At 43.4% G+C, this 22,317-nt stretch overlaps 1 protein-coding gene across 1 annotated transcript; it reads left to right on the plus strand.

Moving 5' to 3' along the window:
- Window positions 1-308: 308 nt before the first annotated feature.
- Window positions 309-20,751, plus strand: SDHB (succinate dehydrogenase complex iron sulfur subunit B). Its single transcript, XM_029571228.1, has 8 exons — window positions 309-465; window positions 3,208-3,353; window positions 3,976-4,061; window positions 10,705-10,841; window positions 12,296-12,412; window positions 13,965-14,066; window positions 17,920-18,042; window positions 20,557-20,751. Exons 1-8 carry the CDS (start codon window positions 400-402, stop codon window positions 20,632-20,634), a joined length of 855 nt encoding a protein of 284 aa, XP_029427088.1. The 5' UTR covers window positions 309-399; the 3' UTR covers window positions 20,635-20,751.
- Window positions 20,752-22,317: the final 1,566 nt, after the last annotated feature.

The following is a 22,317-nucleotide window of genomic DNA, read 5'->3' on the forward strand; positions in this document are numbered from 1 at the left end:
CCCACGATTAGAGACTTTTTCCCCCCTGCTTATTCTTTTTTTGGGGGGGAATACTTTGAGTTTGATGCAGACTGGCAGAATGGATGGGGCGCATACTCATCTATCCTCATGCTTTATATACACCCCTCCTCACTATTGCATCTCTTGTCTCTTTTTCACTTTCCTTAGCCCGCAAGGCCATTGATCTGGGCCTTCCTCTCTTCTTCCGGCCATCGCTGCTCCAGGCAGCAGTTTCCTCTTCGCTGTCAGATTCACATAACTTTATTGGCCCTTTCCTTTTAGCCACTGCGCACGCCCCCTCCCCTCCGGCCGAATTGAAGCGCCTCAGTATACTCGGCCCCGGTAGGGTTTCTATGATAGCACGGTGCATGCTGGTCTACAGGCGGAACTGGGAAAAAGATGGCGTGTCTAGGCGTCACCTTGAAGTGCAGCTCGTCGATGTCGAAGGTAGTTGGTTATGTGCAGGTAAGTGGGAATGGGGATGGGGTTGTGATGGTGCCGCGGAACTCGGGATCACTATAGTTGGGAGCAGGAAGGGAGGGGAGATAGATGGAAACCGCTTTTTGGTAGCTGGAGTTCGGGTTTAGGGAATTATGGCTGAAGAGAGAGGTTCCAGGGAAAGGCTGGGATTTCTGACCCGTTCCCTAACAGTGGTCTGTTTGTTATTAACGTGGGAAGCTGGGGCAGGTTGAGGCAGCCTAGGGTGTCTGAGAGGGATGATGTGCTGCTCTGCTGGGACAAGATACTGTGAGCCAGTGTTTTGGCTTTAATTACTTGCGTTTCCAAATCCGTGCTTAAGACAAATTTCTATTCGGGCATAGCAAGTAGTTTCCTGCTCTAGAGAGAGCTTAATCTAAGTTGGTGGCGGATGAAGGGATCTGCAGATCTTTGCAATTTGAATGATAGACGTGAAATTTCCATCACAGGCTCCCTCCCTCCCCGGTAGCCACTAGGCTGTAATCCCCCCCCCCCCAGGATTCTTGGGTTACATTCAGTTTTTATGGGGTTTTTTCCTTGTGTTTGCTTGTATTTGGTGTAATATTCAGTGTGATGCAGTATTTTTTATCCGTGGGATTTGCAGCAATAATGAAAGCAAAGTAAGTACTTTTGCTTTGTTCGTGTGCTCTTAAAAATAACTCGTAGAGATTTGCATCTGCTTCCTCCGTTAGTAATATTTATTGGCAAAACTGCCATGCTTATAAATTGGAATCTTTGACACTTTTTACGTGTCACAGGTAGTTTTGTTGGGGAGGGGTGGGGCTTTCATAGCCAAAAATAGTTCTAAAATGAAATGGGAACAGAAGGAATATATTCAAATCCAATACTGTCAGACTGCCATGAGGTATTTTTGCGATTGTCATGGTGTATAGGGCTGAAAATGACATTCATGAATGTAATGTACAGAAAAAGCATTGTTCAGACACTTCAAAGTGGATTACATTCAGGTACTGTAGATACTTAAAATCATTACATTTTGAACGATAGAAGATTGGCCCATACAGTCTACCCTGTTGATATTCTTCCACTTTGGGTAAATGAGCATATACATTTCCACATGCTGACCAATTCAGATATCCCCTCTCTTCCTGTTTTGCCCACCACACAATCCCTAATCTTGTTGTTTACCTGTTTTCTCAACCCTTTTATCCACACTGCCCATCATATCTGTCCCAAGCATGCCCAAAATCTGTTAAAAGTGTAGGCCTCTGCCACTTCTGTTGATTGGTTGTTTCAGGCCTTGACATCTTCAACTTTGATTCTTACAAAACCATTACTTGCTTTATTTTTGACACCCAGGCCCTCTTCTATATCTTATAAGAAGCTTTGTAATAATTCACCACAGCTACTAAAACTGAGGAGGTTGTTTTAAAAGCAAATCCATCCTCCCCATGCTCATTGATATTATGGTCCCCAGTGTATTTTGGAAGTCCAATGCAGTCTTACCACTGCTCTTCCTGGTTGTAACCACTCTCTGCAGGTTACCCCAGTACTTCATTGCTCTTATGCTTCTCTCACACATTTTAAAATTCCATTGCTGTTTTCATCTTTGCCTCTAAGATTCCTTTCCATTCCTCTACGACCCTTTCCATGACAAAATGCATTTTGAAGCATGGTTTTAGGTGCCCTCTAAGTTTGTAGTCTTTGGACTAGTTCTTTTCAATATTTTCATGAGCGACATTGCAGAAGTATTATTGGGGAAAGCTTTCTTTTTGCTGATCATACCTAAATCTGTAACAGGGTAGACAGCCAGAAAGGTGTGAAAAACGAGGTATCTAGTGAAGCTTGAAGAATGATCTGGTCTAGAAAAGTGTGTGAAGACAGGTGACGCTGTTTCAAAGTCTTGTAAGTCTTTAAAGCGTGCAGTGAAATAATTTATTAATAAGGCTTGTTGAAAAAGTACAGGTCCCCAACACGGCCATGTTTTGCTGATGGGACTGCATCGGAAGGGAGCTGCACAACGAATCTCATATCTGTATGGAAAACATTTTAGAGTCCCATAAGGCCACATATGAAGGTCTGGTATAGAGTTAGGAACAATCTTGACTGGATATGAGACTTTGAAGACAACCAAAATGCCAAGGGAAAAATAAAGGGCAGGCAGCGATGCTCACAATGTAGATGCTTGAGCCTGGCAGCTAAGAATTAATGCTAAAAAAAAAAAAAAAAAAATCATAGTTTTGGGCTGCCAGATCTTGTCCTCTCTTTCCTGACTAAAATATTCTCTCCATCCCTAACTTTGTGTTCCCGTGCAAAGCTTACCAGTAAAATGCTGACACCCCTACAGAGCACAGATTCTTACTCTTGCACTACCGCATTTTCAGCTGGCGTCATCATTTATACCACTGATAGCTGTAGTGTGAGGCTTCTGGCTTGTATATTGAAACACTGTCTGAGGAACAGTTAGTAGATGAGTTTGATACCTATAGCATAATGCCCTGCAGTGAGTACTTTACAACTATATATACATTGTTTCATTTGGCATTTTGGCAGGTTGAATCTGTGAATTGCTCCGGTAAAACAACAGCGTCAAATTGTTTTTCACTTATAAGTTAGCCAAATGGCATGGTACAGACAAGGGCTTATTCGTTCTTAATTTCATATATCCATCCTGTACTTGTCTTATAAAAAATATTTCCCTGGGCTTTCTTCCAGTACTCTCCTGAGCATAGCAGTGGATACAGTCGATGTCCTTGTGTTTGATTTCAGATCTCCCGTTGGGCTCAGACAGCAGCAGCAGCAGCTCCTGCCTCTCAAGTTGCTCCACGAATTAAGAAGTTTGCTGTTTATAGATGGGATCCAGACAGAGCTGGTGACAAACCCCGGATGCAGACTTACGATATTGACCTGAACACGTGAGTGTATAACTTCCCTGACAAAGGCCTTGGTATTTCTTCATGCTTCACAGAAGAGGACCTCTGTCCTCAGATCTGGTCTACTGAAATGACATGACACATTTGGTCCACTTCATGTCATTGTGTATGTTCATTATGGCATTATTAACATCAATAATTACAAATAATGGAACCAAAGATGTGCACTCCAAATAATCAATATCCAGTACCAAAGGAGATGCAAAGAAATTTAATAGGTCCAAGAGTTTAATAATTTATGTGAAGATTTCTTTTTTTATTATTCAAAGCGGCAACTTCACTGCTCAACTGTCAAACATGAACAGTTCTCACCCTAAAGAGAAACTCACCCTAAAGAGAACTGTTCATGTTTGACAGTTGAGCAGTGGAGTTGCAGCTTTGAATAATAAAAAAGAAATCTTCACATAAATTATTAAACTCTTGGACCTATTAAGTTTCTTTGCATCTCCTTTGGTATTGGATATTGGTTATTTACATCAATGACATTTCTGCAGAATAAACCTTTATCAGTGTAGCACAATAATTAGTTTGGTGGTAAGACTATGATAGAGATAATTGTGACAAGCTGTTTGTTTCTCATCCCATAAGTGTTTCTCCTTTTTAGATGCGGTGCCATGGTGTTAGATGCTCTGATTAAGATTAAGAATGAGATGGATGGCACTTTAACCTTCCGCAGATCATGCAGAGAGGGTAGGCAACTTTTCCTTCTGTACAACTGAAGGGGATGTGGAATACTGAGTCTGTGACAAGGAGAATGCTGAGTCTTAATAGTCGTATAGTAGACTGGGACTGTATTTGATAGTTACCTAGTTGTTTAAGCTAAGAGAAGACCTGAGTTCCATTAAAATACAATCTTCTGATTGCCCATCAGTTTTGTCTACATACATAGTAATGTGGTGAGTCTGTATAATCCATTTGGATACCAGAAATATCAAATTAGAGAACTATCAGGAGGTGGCCATTTCCTGAAATGTTAAACAAGGAGCACTAGGGGGCACTCCTTGAAGTTAGCATGCGGCATATTTAAAACTAATCGGAGAAAGTTCTTTTTCACTCAACGCACAATTAAACTCTGGAATTTGTTGCCAGAGGATGTGGTTAGTGTAGCTGTGTTTAAAAAAGGATTGGATAAGTTCTTGGAGGCGAAGTCCATTACCTGCTATTAATTAAGTTGACTTTAATAATAGCAGTGGCTATTCTCTGCAACAGTAACATGGAATAGACTTAGTTTTTGGGTACTTGCCAGGTTCTTATGGCTTGGATTGGCCACGGTTGGAAACAGGATACTGGGCTTGATGGACCCTTGGTCTGACCCAGTATGGCATGTTCTTATGTTCTTAATGTCTAAAAAGAAAATCTGTTACAAAAAATGTAATTGAAAATTGTTTCTTATGTATTTGAAAACTATAAGAACAATAGTGCCTTGCTGGGTCAGACTAATAATCTATTGAGCCCATCATCCTAGCTCCAGAAGTGACCAGTCCAGGTCATTTGGAGTATCTGGAAGATCCCAGTCCAATTGCTCATTCCCAGATATAGGAAATAGTGATATGCTTGCCTGCCTAGCTAATAAGAATAATTCTGTTCTGATCTGAGGAAAAGTGTTGGCTTCCAAAAGCTAAGTCAGAGTGTTTTAAGATAGTTCAATAAAAATGTATTGCCTTAATATATTGTTTGTTAGCAGGGTTTTAAGGGTTGGGTCTAACAGGGTAAAAGGTAGGTTAGTTAACTAGGGGGGGTTAGGAAATCCTATCCTTTACCTGGACGAGCCAGGAAGCGAACTGGGAAAACTGGTAAGTGCTTCAGCGCATCTACTAAAATCCCCACTTACACAGTAGAGGCAGAATATGCACGCACATGCACCTCTATAGAAAATAGTGTGCACATGTACGCACATAGAGCCTATTTTATACCATGTGTGTATACATGCACTTATCTTATAAAATGATTGGACAACAGGAAAAACTTGCTGACTCGCCATATACAGGAGAGAATCTCTTCAGAGATAGAGAGACACGCAGTGGCCCAGTTACAGGATCACCATGAGGTCTTCCAGTAGCTCTCCACCAGCACATCAGACTCACTCTCTTCAGCCAGGAGGTCTGCGAGGCAGGGTCAGAAAAGGTCTTTCTACCATCAGAGGAAGTACTATCCTCTAGTCCCTCACTCCAATTCTCACAGAGTGAGCTCTCGCGGCCATCCCAGGCAGCAGAGAGCTCCCCAGCCAAATCCTGGGATGGGGTTTTGACTGGATCGTAGGAAGCATGAGCCAGCCACCTGTACCCTTGACTCTGGGGGCCCCCCCCCAGTCAGCAGCAGGCTACTGTCTGTTGCGGATCTTTGGCCCAGTATAACTTCGGACCAGTGGGTTCTGTCCATCAAGGGTACCAATCAAACCTATTAGGTATCCCACCAAATTGCCGCCTGTGCCCGTATTGGGGGCCAATAGCATATCAGGAAGTACTGTTAAGAGAGCTCTCTACCCGCCTACCAGCCAGAGTGGTCAAACCTGTCCCACCAAGGCAAAGAGGGCAGGGATTCTAATCCCGGTACTTCCTGATTCTAAAGAGAACAGGGGGATTCCATCCCATCCTAGATCTAAGGACCTTGAACAAGTTTCTCAAAAAATAAAAGTTCAAGATGGTTTCCTTGGGCACTCTGATTCCCCTCCTGCAAAAAGGGAACTGGCTATGTTCCCTCGATTTAAAGGACACATACACTCACATCGAGATATTCCCAAGTCACAGGAAGTATCTCAGATTTGTGGTGGGAAAACAGCACTTCCAGTACAGAGTGTTGCCTTTTGGGCTAGCGTCGGCCACACATGTCTTTACAAAGTACCTGGCCATGGTGAGGGCGCATCTCCGCAGGCTGGGAGTGTATGTTTGTTTTTTTTTCTTACTTGGACAATTAGCTGGTCAAGAGCACTTCTCACACAGGAACCGATCAGTCCTTGTACTTGGCCATCTGGCTGTTGGAGTCACTAGGGTTTGACCCATCTCAGCCCGTCATCTCTATTGGACTTCATAGGAACCCTGCTAGACATGGCTCGGTCACCTTGACGTCCATAGCGGTGGTGATTCATCAGAGCCAGCATGTGTCAGCTTGGGATATGTTGAGGCTGTTAGGCTACATGGCCGCAACTGTCCATGTTACTCCCTTGGCATGCTTACACATGCACAGAGCCCAATGAACCTTGAGGTCGCAGAGCCTCCAGGCTTGCAGCCGGGTCACTCCGTCTCTCTGGGACTCTTTGATCTGGTGGTGGGTTTTTCTCAAATTTGGGAATATATTTCCAAAATCCCCTTACCCAAATTGTCCTAATCAGGATGCATCCACCTTGGGGTGGGGAGATCATGTAGAGGGGCTTTGCACACAAGGCCTATGGTGCGCCCAGGAAGCACAGTATCAGATCAACTTCCTGGAGCTCTGGGCGATCGGAGATCGGCTGTCCAACAAAATTGTCCTAATCCAAACAGACAACCAAGTTGCGATGTGGCATGTCAACAAGCAGAGAGACACAGGGTTGTCCCTTCTGTGTCGGGAAGCGGTCCAGATCTGGTCCTAAGGCCTGTCCCATGGGATGGTACTCAGGGCAATGTATCTGGCCGGAACAGAGAATGTGATAGCGGACAGACTGATTCGTGTCTTCAGACACCTCAAGTGGTCTTTGGACCAGGGGATGGAGAATCGGATCTTCTGCCTCTGGGGAAATCCAGAGGTGGACTTGTTTGCATCCCCCTGCAACAGGAAGGTGATTCAGTTATGCTCCTTTTACAGGTCAGACAGATGCTTTGCCACCATTGGGGGCAAGGGTCTTCTGTACGTGTATCCTCTGATTCCTCTGGTGACAAAGACTCTTGAAATTTTATGAGGACCAAGGGACTATGATCCTCATAGCCCCTCACTGGCCAAGACAGATCTGGTTTCCACTCCTTCGGGAATTGTCCATCCAGAGACCGATCAGTCTGGGGACTTGCCCAGATCTCATCATGCAAATTCAGGGTAGGCCCTATTGCTCACAGCCTGGATGTTGAGAGGTTAATTCTGCAGCTGCTCGATCTCTCTGAGGATGTCTCAGATCCTGGTGGCTTCCAGAAAACCTTCCACTAGAAAGTCCTACGGACTGAAGTAGAGAAGGTTTTCTGTGTGGTGTGAGCAGAAGGCTCTAGATCCATTCTCCTGCCCCACACAAAATCTGCTTGACTACCTTCTACACCTATTGGAGGCTGGCTTGAAGACCAACTCCGTTAGAGTTCATCTCTGTGCAGTTGGTGCATACCGCCAAGGAGAAGATGGTACGCTCATCTCTGTACAGCCTATAGTACATTTCGTGCAGGGTCTGCTTCAATTGAAGCCTCCCGCTGTGTCTTGGGACCTCAACTTGGTACTAGCTCAGCTGATGAAAGCTCCCTTTGAGCTGCTGTGCACCTGTGAACTGAAGTACCTGACCTGGAAGGTCATAATTTTGGTAGGGGTCACTTCAGCATATAAGGTCACCAGACCTTAGTGACTTATCCACCTTATACCAAACTTTATCATGACAGGCTGGTCTTGTGCACGCACCCTAAGTTCCTGCCTAAGGTGGTGATGTATTTCCATCTTAACCAGTCAATTGTCATGCCAGCATTTTTTCCCAGGCCCCATTCGCACCAAGGCAAACAAGCACTGTACGGTTTGGATTGCAAGAGAGCCTTTGCCTTCTACCTGGAGCGGACAGAAGCCCACAGACAATTCACCCAATTTTTTATTTACTTTGATAGGCATAGGTTGGGAATTGCCGTTGCCAAACAGACACTATCCAAATGGCTAGCGAACTGCATCTCCTTCTGTTATATCCAGATGGGACTCCATCTTGGAAGTCATGTCAAGGCTCATTCTGTCAGAGCCATGGCAACGTTGGTGGCCCACTTGCGAGCAGTTCCAGTAGAGGAGATCTGCAGGGCTGCGACATGGAGTTCTCTCCACACATTTGCATCTCACTACTCTCTGGATAGGGATGGCTGACATGATAGGTTCTGCCAGTCTGTCCTTCAGAATCTCTTTGAGATGAAGAACTCGACTCTCCCTGCCTAGGATCCATTGTTTGGGTTCAGGCTGTTAGTCCTCACGAAACTTGCCCTGTACCCCGTGGAGTTGGGGTTCTCCTGTTATTTATTTATTTATTTATTTAAAATCTTTTCTATACCGTCGCTAAGTTTTATATACCATCGCAACGGTTTACATGTAGGCACATAATGTAGGTAAACGCGTACTATAGTACATTCTAACAGGTGCCGCCAGGGTTCAGTTACAATACATCATTAAAGACAATTGTTTAGTGAAGTAGGTCATGACCGAGTGTACCAAGGTACTTTCACGGGTAAAATTCATTATACATAGTGTTACAATTATGCTTATAATGGTAGAGTTCATAGACTACTCTACTGTACATTCCTAAGTACTGTGTGTCGGTGCTCTTCTGCCTATTCCTGAATATTTCCTATTCTCCCATCTCTTTGTAAAATGCTCGTTTAAAAAGCCATGTTTTTAAACTTTTCTTAAATGTTTTGAGATTTCTTTGTAATCTGATCTCTAGAGGCATTGTGTTCCAAATTGTGGGTCCTGCTAATGATAAGGCCCTTTCTCTCACTTGGGTTAGTCTTGCTGTTTTTACTGAAGGAATGGTTAAAAGTGCTTTATTTGCTGATCAAAGGTTTCTGTGTGGGACATGTACCCGTAATGCTGTGTTTAGCCAGTCTGATTTCTCATCATGTATTTGTGAATGGTACATAGGGTTTTGTATTTAATTCTGTGTTCAATAGGTAACCAATGTAGTTCTGCCAGGGTTTCAGTTATATGGTCCCTCCTCCTTTTTCCGGTTAGAATTCTAGCTGCTGTGTTCTGAAATATTTGAAGTGGTCTTAATGTTGCATTTGGTAGTCCATAGAATTTAATTTTTATTGTAATTCTATGTTACAAGACTGAAGAGGGACCCCATGTGGACGCTTGGAATAGGTCATGCAGGGCATGCTCAGTATGCACAGTCAAAGTTCTAGATGTTAGCCAAGTGTGAGGACTAACATCTTGCTGTCCTAGGAGAACACCTGTTACAGGTAAGCAACTCTGCTTTTTGTTGTCTTAAGGATGGCAGAATACAAATGGCTTCTAAGTTGGGATGTCAGGGGAGTTCCTGGGCTTCCTTACGGTTTCAGATGCCTTCAGAAGTTTGTGCCATTACTTGGGTTGTGCTCTAGAGTTAAATCAGTTTCGGGAGCAGTGCTTTGTAAGGCGATGCTTTGCTCTACTTTGCTTTCCTTCCAAGCAGTAGTGCTTGGATGTGAGTGCCAGAAAGGAGGTCTCTTCGGTTCCAGAGTGTTGATAGCGGGTTTGGTAGTTTCTCGTCCTGGTTAGGATTAGTTCGGGTAGATTCCACTTGTCGTCTGGACTGGTCTGACAGATTGATGAGGAAGGTGAAATTACTCCTTTCTTGATAATTTCCTTTCCTGAGTCCAGTCAGACCAATTGGCAGCAAAAGGAGGCTTCTAAATCTTGCACACACTTGGACAGACAGGCGCAACAGGCTCGGTTAGCTCCTCCTTGTACCAATTTGTTATAATTACATTTTCTGTTGAATTGTGAACTAGATATTTACTCTTATCCAAGTGAGTAAATGAGTTAGAATGGTGTTTGCTTCCAAGTTGTTTTCCTTTTTGAAATATGCTACTTTAAAGAAAAGAAATGAATTTATAAGAGAAAAAACGTAATTTATGTAAACAGATGTGAGGATATTAACGTTTTCAAAGATAGTTACAGATAATACTGGCAGACTGAGCTAGCATAGATGCATATAAGGGGTGCCATCAGCTAGCTGGGCAGGATAACCCCACTTGCCTGGATTGGTCTGACTGGACTCAAGGAAAGGAAATTATCAAGAAAGGAGTAATTTCACCTTTTTATATTGTACTGTGCTTATTATGTACGTAGTTTTTGTAACCTGCCAAGTACATTGGATTGTGTGGTTAGGGAATCATTTAAATAAAAATTTGCTTAGAAACCATGCCTTTGTTCCTTTCATACCCTATTTATTAGCTGCTGACTCGGGTAATTTGGAATCCTGCATATTTGTCTGCCCTACCTCTGCCTTTTCCGTATCTTCACTATCGGGATACTCTTAATTTCCCTCTCTTAACAGTATCTTTTGAAGATACTTGTGGTGAATCTGAATGACTGGTTCAGTGTAAGTGTAAGATAATATATGGTGGCACTTCAGAGTTCCTTTTTAACCCATTTTACTGGTTGACTTGTCCCTTTTTGAGTCTGGCAACTAATTTCATCCCTGTCTGTCTTTCAGGGATCTGCGGCTCCTGTGCTATGAACATCAATGGTGAGAACACCCTGGCCTGCACAACAAAAATTGACACTCGTCTCAACAAGGTCTCCAAAATCTACCCCTTGCCCCACATGTACGTGGTGAAGGATCTTGTACCAGTAAGTGCTGTGTGCCCTGTTCCTTTTTTCTTTTTTTTTTTGCCCCTCCCTTTTGGAGTCAAAAGCATCAAGTATATATGTGTTGGAAAGAATTCTGCTGTTTGGAATCCCAAGCCATCTTTTGTTTTTAATTAAGAGGATCTTATTTGATTGGAAAGGAGTAAAGACACTACACCCAGACCTCAACTTGTCACATGCTTCTGAGGCTGCAACCATGTGTGAAGATATTCAGACGAACACAAGATTTGCCATACTGGGTCAGACCAAAGGACCATCAAGCCCAGTATCTGGTTTCCAACAGTGGCCAATCTAGATTGCAAGTACCTGGCAGGGTATCAGCCGTTAAATAGATTCTATGCTGCTTATCCCAGAGATAAACAGTGGATTTCCCTACGTCCACCTTAATAATGGTTTATGGACAAGAATTTGTCTAAACCTTTTGGTTAAACCCAGTTACATTAACTGCTTTCACCACATTCTTTGGCAACGAATTTCAGAGCTCAATTATGTGTTAAGAGAACTTTTTTTTTTTTTTTTACTTGTTTTAAATGTACTAATTAGTAGCTTCGTTGCTTGTCCCCTAGTCTTTGTACAGATTTGCATTCACCAGTTCCACTCCATTCATAGACCTATCATATCTCCTCCCACTAAAGAGCCCTAACCACTATAGCTTTTCCCCAAAGGGGAATTTTTCCATCCCTTTTACCATTTTGGTTACCCTTCTCTGTACCTTTTTCTAATTCTGCTATATTTCTTGAGATGTGGTCACACCATGGAGCAATACAGAGGGAGCCTGATCTGTTTTACTCTATTTGCTTTCTTGATTGCTGCTGCTGCACACTGAGCAGAAGATTTCAATCCCAAAGGAGCAGGATTGGTATTCAAGGGGTTTATCTGGGCAACCTGCTCCCCCAGATAAATCTTGTCCAGGTAATTCAATATCTGGGTAAAAAGAAGTGGCTCTGAGGATGCCCTGGTGACGGGACTAAGCTTTAGCAGGTGAGTGCTGCCATTCAGTCCTACCCAGCCAGTCTGGTTGGAAGAAAAGCTGTCCTAGTTACCTGGGTAAATTTAGCTTGGAACAAAAACAAATATTCAGCTAAAGTTACCTGTAACTTTCCCATTCACTGGCCCACTAACTATAGACCTCTCAATTTAAGAGTTTCTGTGGTATCAAATCCCAAAGTACATGCAAACACAGCAAATGCCTGATTTCTGTAATGACATTTATTTCATGACAGAACTGGCCACATGGCAAGTGAAATTTGGTGCTCTAGAATGACTGGAAAACATTTTGTGCTGTGTTGAGCTGAAAGCATGCAAGCATGGTGCTTGAAACCTTAATTTGAATTCAAAACTGTTAAAATAAAATACAACATGGTGACAGATAACTGCTAGTATTTGAAGTAAGTGGGCATGGACAAGTGTGTGTTTGTTTTATTTTTTTGTCTCAGGATTTGAGTAACTTCTACGCCCAGTACAGATCCATAGAACCTTATCTGAAGAAAAAGGATGAATCCAAACAGGGCAAAGAACAGTACTTGCAGTCCATAGAAGATCGAGATAAACTGGTTAGTACACTTTTCACTTCTTCTTTAATTCATTTGACAAGACAGACTCCTATCCTGCATAGCTTAAGGCTGTAGATGGCAATGAAATTGCCTCTGGTTACTCCTGGGGGAACTCTGCACTTCTGCGCAGATTTCCCCTCCTGAGCAGAATTCTCCTATTCTGTGCAGAATTTGGGCAGGCTGCAAGCGGAGCCCATTCTGCTTGTGGCCGTGAGGGGAGCCTATCCTACCTGAGGCGCAGATGGAGGCCCAGCAGCCGCGAGCAGAGCCCATCCCACTTGTGTCAGGAGACGGGGAAAAGAAAAGCCAGATAGCTGCAGGCGGAGTCCATGCCACCTGCAGATGAAGAGGTGGAGGCTCAGAATGAGCGCACATGAGCCTATGAGATTGAAAGAGGAAGGTTTGTGTGTATGTGTGTAAAAGAGTGGGAGCCTGTGTGTAGGAAAATGACAGTGTGTGTCTGTTTTTGATGGGTTTTGTGTGTGTATGAGAGAGAGAGAGGGAACCTATGTTGAGGGTGTGTGTGTACAAAAGAGAGAGAATGGGGGGGGGGGGGGGGGGGGCGGGGCATGAGGGTTTGTATGAGAGAGAAGTCTGTCTCCACCCCCCAGCCCTCCACTCCTAGAGTTTGAGTGCAAAGGGTTGAACGTGGAGCAGGAGGAGAGAGATAGTGGAAAGAAAGGCGTTTGGGCCTGAGAGGGCAGAGTGTGTCCAGGAGAGATTAGGGGGGGGGGGGGGGGGGGGAAGAGTGTAGAAGAGACATTCGTACAGTGTACTTTTAGGGGAATTCTGCTCAAAATATTTAAAACTGCCTCTGACAATTTTTTTGTATTATATTTGAAATGTAATTACTCATTGTCATGTATATTATTATTCTGACCAATATAAAGCATGCAGAATTTTGCAGAAATTTAAAATTTTGTGAGCAGGATTTCCCCAGAAGTACCTCCTGGTTCAAATGTCATGTCCATTAAAACTGACTGGGATTGGGCTTGCCACGGTGGCAAGGCATCTGATCCCAGGAAGCGAGGGAGGGAAAACCGCAGTGGTCTCTCCTAGCCTTAAAGGCCAGCACAGGGATCATCTTAGAGGAGACCTCTCCAGCCCTTGGCAACCTCAAGGGTTTCCAGTGCTGTCCTTGAGCCTGTGGGGTGGGCGTCTTATTTCTGCTTTGCATTCCTTTTATGAAAATTGCTTAATTCAGTTCCTAAGTTTACACTTGTGAGCATGTTCCTTGCTTGTATTAAGTGGGGGTTTTTTCCTCAAGTCTCACTAATTATCTGTTTATGCTAAATCAATTTGGCCCTCAAATATTTTGGGCAAAAACGAATTGTAGCAAAGTATAAATGACTCCTGCCAACTCATAGCTGGGCACTGCTAATTCTTAAGTGTTTTGTTCTGCCTATACTAGCGCATGTGTAAGCTTACTGAGAGCAGCTAATATCCTTCCTCTTCTCTGCTCTGCCTTAGAATGCTGCATTTAGAAATTCTTAATGTAAAGTTGCCCGGTATCTTTATTTTTTAAGATTCTTCTGCTCTCCTCTTTGTCTAGGACGGTTTGTACGAGTGCATTCTGTGTGCCTGCTGTAGTACCAGCTGTCCCAGTTACTGGTGGAATGGAGACAAATATTTAGGGCCAGCTGTGCTCATGCAGGTGAGAAGGCAACTCATTCTGGAGTCTCCCACATATCCTTTCCCTGAAAGTGGAAGAAATGTTAGCGCTGTAGACATAAATATGCCGCTTTGGGGTAAAGCTGCTATACTTGAAACCAAGCATGCAAAAAAAGCTAGTCACCAGAGGAATATTGTTTGGAGGGCTATGTGTTAATAGTGAATTATCCTGACATCTGAATGAAATAGCTCACGTCCTGGTACAAGACAAACTGGATTTTGCTTTTCTCCCATATTCTAACAATAACTTCAGCATGTGTTCGACTTTTTCTTCAGTTTCCCACAACAATACCTTCTGTGAAATAGGAGTAGGTGCTTTTCACAAAGGCTCTGTTAGGGCAATTGCAAAAGTTCACAAAAGGATTTGTTAGCTTGATGCCAAAGATGTTCTCTGTGTCCTCACAGTAATAACTGTTCCCTGTACGTACCCAGATCGGTCCAGACTGCTGGGTTTTGCCCCCCTTCTAGCAGATAGAAACATAGAAATGACAGCAGAAGAAGACCAAACGGCCCATCCAATCTGCCCAGCAAGTTTCGCACTTTTTTTTTTCCTCATACTTATCTGTTACTCTTGGCTCTTAGTAACCTTTTGGTTCTATTTCCCTTCCACTCCCACCATTAATGTAGAGAGCACTGTTGGAGCTGCATCTAAGTGAAATATCTAGCTTAATTAGTTAGGGGTAGTAACCGCCGCAATAAGCAGCTACACCCATGCTTATTTGTTTACCCAGACTATGTAATTCAGTCCTTGTGGGTTGTTGTCTGTATATAGATCCTCTTTTCTTCATTCCCCAGAGAGCTATGCTGGATGTGCGTGAAGTATCAGTCTTCACATGTTTTAAAAACAAAGCTCCGCCTTATATAGGAGAGTGCCACCTAGAGTCCGCCAGTATTTTTCTGTCTCTAGCAGATGGTGGAGGTGCAAAACCTACAGTCTGGTCAGAGTCTTTATTTTGGGTTACATTAGTTTAGTTAGTAAGAGTTTTCTATGTACTTTTTCTAATTTAAGAGTTTGTCTCTTTAAAATTACTTAAAAAAAAAAATAGAAGCATTTCCTGTGGTCCGCCTCCCAGAGGGTTGTTAGGCTCTGAGAGGGTCATCCCCTGCTGGTCAGAGGCAGCTGCTGATGGGGGTTGAGGACCCTAACTATTAATTGAGGCAGCGTGGGTGCGATACCGGGGAGCCTGGTTCACTCCACCCTAAAGATCAGCATCCTGGACCACGGTAGGCTATTTTCGCTTAAAAAAAAAAAAAAAAAAAAAAAAAAGTTTTAAGGTACTTTTTCTTTACTTTCGTTTTTTGATCGGGCAGGCTCTCCCTCCCTTGCTCTTATCGAGGGGGGGGGGGGGTTGCCACATTTTCAGCCTCGGGGGGTGTAAATTTGAATTTTTTCAGCTGTTTTTTTTCTCCTCCCTGTCTTCCCCGATGCTGCGGTCGGCTGCGTGTCGCGCATGCGGCTCAGCCCGCGCATGCGGCTCTCACGCCAGAACTTGTGTTCTCAATGTTTACCGGGGGGAGAGGGTTCCTCCGGATCAGGGACGGCTAAAAATATTAATAAAAGCAGGCTCCCGCGGGTTCCCTTGCTGGTAGCAGGGGATGCTGAAAAGCGTCCTCTGACAATTCCCATTTGCTGGGATCGAGATAGTGTCGACTGAGGAAATCCGCCTGGACGTTGTACACGCCGGCAATATGAGACTCCGCAATGCTGATCAAGTGACGTTCTGCCCAGCTGAACAACTGAGCAGCTTCCTCCGCCACAGGATGACTCCTGGTTCCGCCTTGGCGGTTGATGTAAGCTACCGTGGTCGCATTGTCCGACAATACCCGGATCTCATGGCGACTTTTCGGAACGCGAAAGCCCCACAGTTCTACTCGCGCCGCCGGGAGCGGAAGGAGTAGATGCTCTGGCTCTACCCTGGCCCGTCAACATTCTTCTGTATATTTTTCCACCCTGGCTGTTAATCGGCAGAGTGCTCCGCCGGATAGAGCGTCATTCAGCGCTGGTGATTCTGGTAGCACCGGAATGGCCAAGACCTCCTCAATCTCGCGACGGCGGGTCCGATTCGGTTTCCAGGAATCCCCGAGGACCCGCTTCACCAAGGACCCATTTGTTTGGAAGGAGCCAATCACTTCTGTCTAGTGGCATGGCTTTTGAGCGGCGCCGCCTAAGTGACAAGGGTTATTCTCCTGCGGTAGTGACTACTCTTCTCCGTTCGCGCAAAACTTCCACTAATCTTGCGTACGTTCGAGTTTGGAAGGTTTTTGAGGCCTGGTGTCTTGATCAAAACGTTTCACCGACCCGGGCTTCAGTATCCGATGTTTTGTGTTTTCTGCAAAAGGGGCTGTCCATGGGCCTATCGTGTAGTTCATTACATGTACAGGTAGCAGCCCTTGGTTGTTTGCGCGGGACAGTGCAGGGCGGATCTTTGGCGGCGCATCCTGACGTGGCGCGGTTCCTTCGAGCAGCTAAGCATTTACGTCCTCCGTTTCGCCAGCCTTGTCCTTCTTGGAGACTGAATTTGGTGCTTACAGCTCTGTGTGAGGCGCCTTTTTTGAACCTTTACGGAGGACAACTCTGAAGGATCTTATGTTGAAGGTGATTTTTCTCGTCGCTATCACTTCAGCTCTGCGAGTGTCAGAACTCCAAGCTCTTTCTTGCCGGGAACCTTTCTTGAGGATTTCCGATTAGGATGTTTCCATCTGAACGGTTCCTTCCTTTCTGCCGAAGGTGGTATCTTCTTTTCATGTCAATTAATCGGAGGAGCTTCTGGCCTTTGGGGATCTGGACCGTTCGGATCCTGTGATCCACGATTTGTGGAAGCTGGATGTTCGTAGAGCACTACTACCCTACTTGGAGGTCACCAATGAGTTTCACCTGTCGGACCATCTCTTTGTGCTCTGGAAAGGTCCTGAACGGGGTCACATGGCTTCAAAAGCTACCATTGCTCATTGGAGGAAAGAGGCTATCAGCTCCTCTTATTTGCTAAAGGGCCAAGTTCTTCCTGTCTGCCTCCTGGCTCATTCTACTAGGTCGCAAGCAGCGTCCTGGGCAGAGTCTCATTTCGTTTCTCCAAGGAGATCTGTAGGGTGGCGACGTGGAAGTCACTGCATACTTTCACGCGGCATTACCGATTTGGATGAGCAGGCTACAGATTTGGGAGGATTCGGAGAAGGTGTGCTACGAGCAGGCCTCTCTGGATCCCATCCCGGGTAAGAACAGCTATGGTATATCCCAGCAGTCTGGACTGATCCGGGTATGTACAGGGAAAGGAAAATTAGTTTCTTACATGATAATTTTCGTTCCTGTAGTACCACGGATCAGTCCAGAGACCCGCCCTGTCAGAGTGGTTCAAGTGGGGGAGAGTCCGCTCGCCTTGCTAATTTTTTCTGCAGATCTTTGAATTTTTCCTGTTCCTTATTGCCTGTGTAGTTCTATAGGTTCCAGTCTTACTGGGGTTCAGTGACCCAGTGGTAACATTTCCTTTCTTGTTCAGGAGTTAGTGTATATAGTTATGGTATCTTAGGGGAGCCATCTTGCTTTGTCATTACGAAATACTGGCAGACTGTAGGTGGCACTCTCCTATATAAGGCGGAGCTTTATTTTTAAAACATCTCTGTCTGTCTCTGCTGGGGGGGGGGCAAAACCCAGCAGTCTGGACTGATCTGTGGTACTACAGGAACGAAAATTATCAAGTAAGAAACTAATCTTCCTCTGCATTTACATTGTATTAAAATGTCCCATTAAATCAGGTTCAGTAATGTCACTTTCCTATTCAGGAAGGAATAAACAGGAGTGATAACTCTTGAGGGAGTGTAACAGGACTCTGGTATTTCAGGCGTATCGCTGGATGATTGACTCACGTGATGACTTTACGGCAGAACGTCTAGCAAAGCTGCAGGATCCATTTTCTCTCTACCGCTGCCACACCATCATGAATTGCACCAAGACTTGCCCTAAGGTAAGAGTTGCACACTGCCAGTCGGGGAATGCTGTATCTTCTGGGGGAGGAAACATTGCCAAACGCTAGTCAATAAATAGTAAACAGGACTGACAAACTGGAATAGTAGTGATATGTGGGGGGGTTTTTTTGTTTGTTTTAAACTACTACTTATTCCTACTACTTTTTTGCTTGCTTGCTAGAGAAGGAAGGCCTCTCTGTACTGATCCAAAATGCAGCCAATCATTTAAAAAAAAAAAAAATAGTAGCCCTTAATATGTAAGATCTGGAATAAATGTATTTCATTATAAAATAGGAGGGAGAAATCAAGTTATAGCTATCCCAATGTCTACTTGTTAAGGGCAGCAACAGCCACATCAGCAAGTTATCCCCATTCTTATTTGTTTTCCCAGACCTAAAAAATTAGTGTCCTTGATGGTTGCTGTCAGAGTCTGATTCCCCCCTTCCCCTCCCCACCAGCATTAAAGCAGAGTAATATTGGAGCAGAGAGCAATATTGGAGTTGTCAGCAGTACGAAGGCTTATTGGATAAGGGTAGTAACCGTCACACACCAGGTTACCCCCATGCACTTCCTAATTCATTTCTGTCCTTAGGGATCCACAGTGTTTATCCCATGCCCCTTTGAAATCTTTCACTGTTTTTGTCTTCACCACCTCCTCTGGAAGGGCATTCCAGGCATCCACCACTCTCTCCATGAAGAAATATTTCCTGATGTTTGTTCTGAGTCTTTGTCCCTGGACTTTCATTTTGTGACCCCCTGGTTCTACTAATTTCTTTCCAACGAAGGTTTGTTGATTGTGCATCATTAAAATCTTTCAGGTATCTGAAGGTCTGTATCATCTCTCCCCTGCACCTCCTTTTCTCCAGGGTAAACACATTTAGATTCTTCAATCTCTCTTCGTAAGTCATTTGATGGAGACCCCCCACCCACCATTTTGGTCACCCTTCTCTGGACAGCCTCCATCCTGTCTGTGTCCCTTTTGAGATATGGTTTCCAGAACTGAACGCAGAACACCAGGTGAAGCCTCACCAAGGAACTTGTACAAGGGCATTATCACCTCCTTTTTCTTACTGGTTATTCCTTTCTCTATGCAGCCCAGCGCTCTTCTGGCAGTTATTGTAAAAGGGGTGGCTGACTAGTGGGTTATATGTCACAGAATACACAACACACTTAATTACAAATATAGAAGTTTACTTATAAGTCTGAGAATAAGCAATAAAGTCATACAAGATTAAAGTTTGCATTAAAGAATATATACACCAAATACTTTCCTCACAGTTCCCAATGTGATGTATTCCCAGATTTTCCAAAAATACAACACATTAGGAAATCAGAACAGCTCATCAGTCACTCCAATAACCATTAGTAATGTTCAAAAAGCTTTACCTCCTTCATCAGTTTCTTCATTGGCCACTGGTAATGTTCCAAAGCTTTTCCTCCAAGCTGTTCTTCTCTGATTTCAAACAGTTTGCAGTAGGTCTTTTTAAGTTAATTCTTCTGACCTTTGCTCTAGTTTCTCCTCTGTATTTTTTGAGGCCCCAACTGTCTGTCATCTCATCAGCGAGCAGCTAGGTGTGGCCAAGAGGCTAGTGTCCTGTTTTCCTCAGATATCTGCACAGTTAGCCCTTGGAGTAACTGCTCTTTCAATATATCCGATCTCAGGACTTGTTTTTTTTTGTTACAAGCAGGCTAAGAAAATGGCATATTCATTCTCAGAATTTATAGGACTTATATGAAATAATTACACTATTAATATTAGTGATTCCTCTGCTTCATTCCTTTCTGTCGCTGTACAATAATACTGTTCCACAAACTAACAATTGCTTAAAATAATTTCCCACAGTTATTTGCCACGTAGACTTGGGAAAGCCAGTGCTTATCCCTGGGAGTGAGATTCAAGAAATAGATATAATAGTGGGGATCTGACTGGTACTTGTGACCTGGATTGGCCATTGTCAGAGACAGAATGCTGAGCTCGATGGGTCTTGGTCTGACTTAGCATGGCACTTCTTATGTTCTTATGCTCACTTGCCAGGCATGTGTGCTACATGCAGTTATTGCTTGAGTGCATTAAGCTGCAGCTTCTCTGTCCAGCGAATCAAAGACTGTTTCCCCCTTGAGCACTCTGTTTACAGCCTCCTGAAGTTTCTTCAAGGTCATACAGTGTTTCCAGTCTATGGCTAACTGATCCATTCGTCAAAGCACACTGTAGTTTTCAAAGTCTCATAAGGTCTGTGCGGCACACAAGATATCATTATTGAAGTGGGACAGCTTTTGAATTGCATCACTATAAACATTTGCTTATTTATAATTAGTTATTTGGTTTTTGTTTACAGTATCCATGCTTCCATAATATGACAGAATAGTTGTAGAATGAAGAAAAAAACTGCCAATTTGTGGAAAATTCATCTTGACTGCCAGAGATTTATTACAGCTCAGAAATCTGAGTGGAGTTGTGTATTGCGTCTTCCCTGATAGCATATCGTTCTCTTTTTTTTTTCTTCTTCTTTAAGGGGCTGAATCCTGGAAAAGCAATTGCTGAAATTAAGAAAATGATGGCAACTTACAAAGAGAAGGCCATAAGCACATAAACTTGGAGAAAAATCCCACGCAATCATATGTATAGTGTACATGAGCAAAGTATTTGATCATTTGTTTGTGCAATAAAAAGGGTAAAGAGCAATAAAATTCTCCAATTATTTATTGAATTATGTTGAATGAATTATTTGTGATGAGCTAAACTTTAAAAGGGAAACTTTGATAAAATGAGAAAAGTAGTTAGAAAAAAACTGAAAGGAGCAGCTACAAAGATAAAATGTGTCCAAGATGCATGGACATTGTTAAAAAAAAATACCATCCTAGAAGCACAGTCCAGATTTATTCCACACATTAAGAAAGGTGGAAAGAAGGCAAAACGATTACCGGCATGGTTAAAAGGGGAGGTGAAAGAGCTATTTTAGCCAAAAGATCTTCATTCAAAAATTGGAAGAAGAATCCAACAGAAGAAAATAGCAAGTTAAATGTAAGACATTGATAAGACAGGCTAAGAGAGAATTTGAAAAGATGTTGGCCATAGAGGCAAAAACTCACAATAAAAACTTTTAAAAATATATCCGAAGCAGAAAGCCTGTGAGGGAGTCAGTTGGACCATTAGATGATCGAGGGGTTAAAGGGGCACGTAGAGAAGATAAGGCCATCGCAAAAGATTAAATGATTTCTTTGCTTCGGTGTTTACTGAAGAGGATGTTGGGGAGGTACCCGTACTGAAGAAGGTTTTCATGGGTAATGATTCAGATGGACTGAATCAAATCATGGTGAACCTAGAAGATGTGGTAGACCTGATTGACAAACCGAAGAGTAGAAAATCAACTGGACCGGATGGTATACACCCCAGAGTTCTGAAGGAACTAAAAAATGAAATTTCAGACCTATTAGTAAAAATCTGTAACCTATCATTAAAATCATCCATTGTACCTGAAGACTGGAGGATAGCTAATGTAACACCAATATTTAAAAAGGGCTCCAGGGGCGATCCAGGAAACTACAGACTGGTTAGCCTGACTTCAGTGCCAGGAAAAATAGTGGAAAGTGTTCTAAACATCAAAATCACAGAACATATAAAAAGACATGGTTTAATGGAATAAAGTCAGCATGGCTTTACCCAAGGCAAGTCTTGCCACACAAATCTGCTTCACGTTTTTTGAAGGAGTTAATAAACATGTGGATAAAGGTGAACAGGTAGATGTAGTATACTTGGATTTTCAGAAGGTGTTTGACAAAGTTCCTCATGAGAGGCTTCTAGGAAAAGTAAAAAGTCATGGGATAGGTGGTGATGTCCTTTCATGGATTGCAAATTGGCTAAAAGACAGGAAACAGAGTAGGATTAAATGGACAATTTTCTCAGTGGAAGGGAGTGGGCAGTGTAGTGCCTCAGGGGATCTGTATTGGGACCCTTACTTTTCAATATATTTATAAATGATCTGGAAAGAAATACAAGTGAGAATCAAATTTGCAGATGATACAAAATTGTTCAGAGTAGTTAAATCACAAGCAGATTGTGATAAATTGCAGGAAGACCTTGTGAGACTGGAAAATTGGGCATCAAAATGGCAGATGAAATTTAATGTGGATATGTGCAAGGTGATGCATATAGGGGAAAATAACCCATGCTATAGTTACACAATGTTAGGTTCCATATTAGGTGCTACAACCCAAGAAAGAGATCTAGGCGTCATAGTGGATAACACATTGAAATCGTCGGTTCAGTGTGCTGC

This window comes from Rhinatrema bivittatum, chromosome 11, assembly GCF_901001135.1.
Source record: "Rhinatrema bivittatum chromosome 11, aRhiBiv1.1, whole genome shotgun sequence".
Classification (NCBI taxonomy): Eukaryota; Metazoa; Chordata; class Amphibia; order Gymnophiona; family Rhinatrematidae; genus Rhinatrema; species Rhinatrema bivittatum.